This window comes from Apteryx rowi, unplaced genomic scaffold (genome assembly GCF_003343035.1).
Source record: "Apteryx rowi isolate R43461 unplaced genomic scaffold, aptRow1 scaffold_2066, whole genome shotgun sequence".
NCBI lineage: Eukaryota > Metazoa > Chordata > Aves > Apterygiformes > Apterygidae > Apteryx > Apteryx rowi.
The window spans coordinates 7,565-9,554 of NW_020448382.1; the positions used below are offsets into that span (position 1 = coordinate 7,565).

The following is a 1,990-nucleotide window of genomic DNA, read 5'->3' on the forward strand; positions in this document are numbered from 1 at the left end:
CCATCCAGGTTTTCCAGTTCTTCTCGTGGAACTTTGGGATGAGCTGGAGCTGCCCCGACGTCACCGCCTAAGGGACGGAGCCGGGCGGGGAGGGGACGGACACAATCAGCACCCGGAGGGGCCCAGGCGTCCGGGGCCACCCTGTCCCGCCCCGGTGGCCGTGACGTCACCTCGCGGGCGCGTCGCGCCATGTCGCGGCACCGCAGGAACCACTGGCTCTTGAGCAGGTACTCGACGACGTCGCCCGAGCGGCTGCGGGGACGCGGGGGGGCCACCTCAGCGCCCGCCGTGGGGACACGGGGACGTGGGGACGCGGCGGCGGTGGCACCGAGGGGACGACGGGGACGGGGACGCGGCGGTACCTGCAGAGCGGCAGCGTCATGGCGTGGTCCTGGCTGCCGCGGTAGAGGCCTCGGTCGGCCAGCGCCGCCACCACCTCCTCGCGGGCCACGAAGCGGTGCACGCCCTGGGGACGTTGGGGACACCGTTGGGGACGCGCGGAAGAGCAAAGGGACGCGTCTGGGGACGTGGGGACGGAGCTGGGGACACGGCTGGGAACGCGTAGAAGAACCAAGGAAATGTGACTGGGAGTGTGGGGACACGGCTGGTGACATCGGGACGCAGTTGGGAGCGTGGGGACACGGCTGGGGACACGGTGATGCAGTTGGGGACACAAAGAAGGATCAAGGGAACATGCCTGGGTACATGGGCACATGGCTGGGAACACAGGAAAAGACCAAAGGGACGTGACTGGGGATATGGGAACATGGTTAGCGACATGGGAAGGTGGTTGGGGACATGGGGAGGGATCAAGGGGACGTGATTGGGGACGTGGGGACATGCCTGGGGACATGGGGAGGTGGCTGGAGACATGGGGAAGGATCAAGGGGACGTGGGGACGCAGTTGGGGACATAGGAACATGGCTGGGGACACAGGAATGCGGCTGGGGACACAGGAAAGGACCAAAGGGACGTGCCTGGGGACATGGGGACGTGGCTGGGGACATGGGGASGTGGYTGGGGACACGGGGAAGGATCAAGGGGACATGACTGGGAATGTGGGGACACAGCTAGGGACCCATGGAAGGATCAAGCGAACATGGCTGGAGACACAGGGACGCAGCTGGGGACACAGGGACACGGTGGGGGACACGCGGAAAGATCAAGGGGACACGGCCGGAAACGTAAGGATGTGGCTGGGCACACGGGGACACAGCTGGGGACACATGGAAGGACCAAGGGGGACATGGCTGGGTCATGGAGACATGGCTGGGGACACAAGAAGGTGTTTGGGGACATGGGGAAGGACCAAGGGAACATGGCCAGGTCATGGGGACACAGTTGGGGACATGGGGAAGGACCAAGGAGACACGACTGGGGACATGGGGAGGCGGTTGGGGACACGGGAAAAGACCAAGGGGACACGGCTGGGAACATGGGGAGGTGGYTGGGGACACGTGGCTGGGACACGGGGACACGGTTGGGTACACAAGGACACAGCTGGGGACACGGGGAAGGACCATGGGGACACGACTGAGTCATGGGGACACGGGGACACGGTTGGGGACACGAGGACATGACCAAGGACACGGGGAAGGACCCAAGGGGACACGGCTGAGTCATGGGGACACGGGGAGGCGGTTGGAGACACACGGCCGGGTCATGGGGACATGGCTGGGGACATGAGGACACAGTTGGGGACATGGGGACATGACCAGGGGACACGGGGAAGGACCCAAGGGGACACGGTTGGGTCAGGAGGACGCAGCCGGGGACACGGGGAGGCGGTCGGGGACACGGGGCCGGGACGCGGTGACGCAGCCGGGGTGGGGAGGTGACACCCGCAGCCGGGGGGAGGTGACACACGCGCGGGGAGGGTTGGGGACGTCACCTGGAGCCAGCCGCCGCCCGGGGGCCGCATGGTGCCGTCGTCGGCGATGACGCCGGGCGCCGGCAGCCCGTGAGCCTCGGCCAGCGCCAGGTCGGCGCC

General features: G+C 67.0%; 1 protein-coding gene across 1 annotated transcript in view; it reads right to left on the minus strand.

Annotated features, from left to right (window-relative positions):
* The window catches only part of LOC112965222 (valine--tRNA ligase, mitochondrial-like), a gene marked incomplete at its 5' end in the record, with an annotated part of 6,658 nt that extends 4,671 nt beyond the window's left edge, over positions 1–1,987 (minus strand). The window contains 4 exons of the mRNA XM_026064031.1: positions 5–67; positions 171–252; positions 363–466; positions 1,892–1,987. Coding sequence (XP_025919816.1) covers positions 5–67; positions 171–252; positions 363–466; positions 1,892–1,987 — 345 coding nt within the window. The remainder of the gene's footprint in view (positions 1–4; positions 68–170; positions 253–362; positions 467–1,891) is intronic.
* Positions 1,988–1,990: the final 3 nt, after the last annotated feature.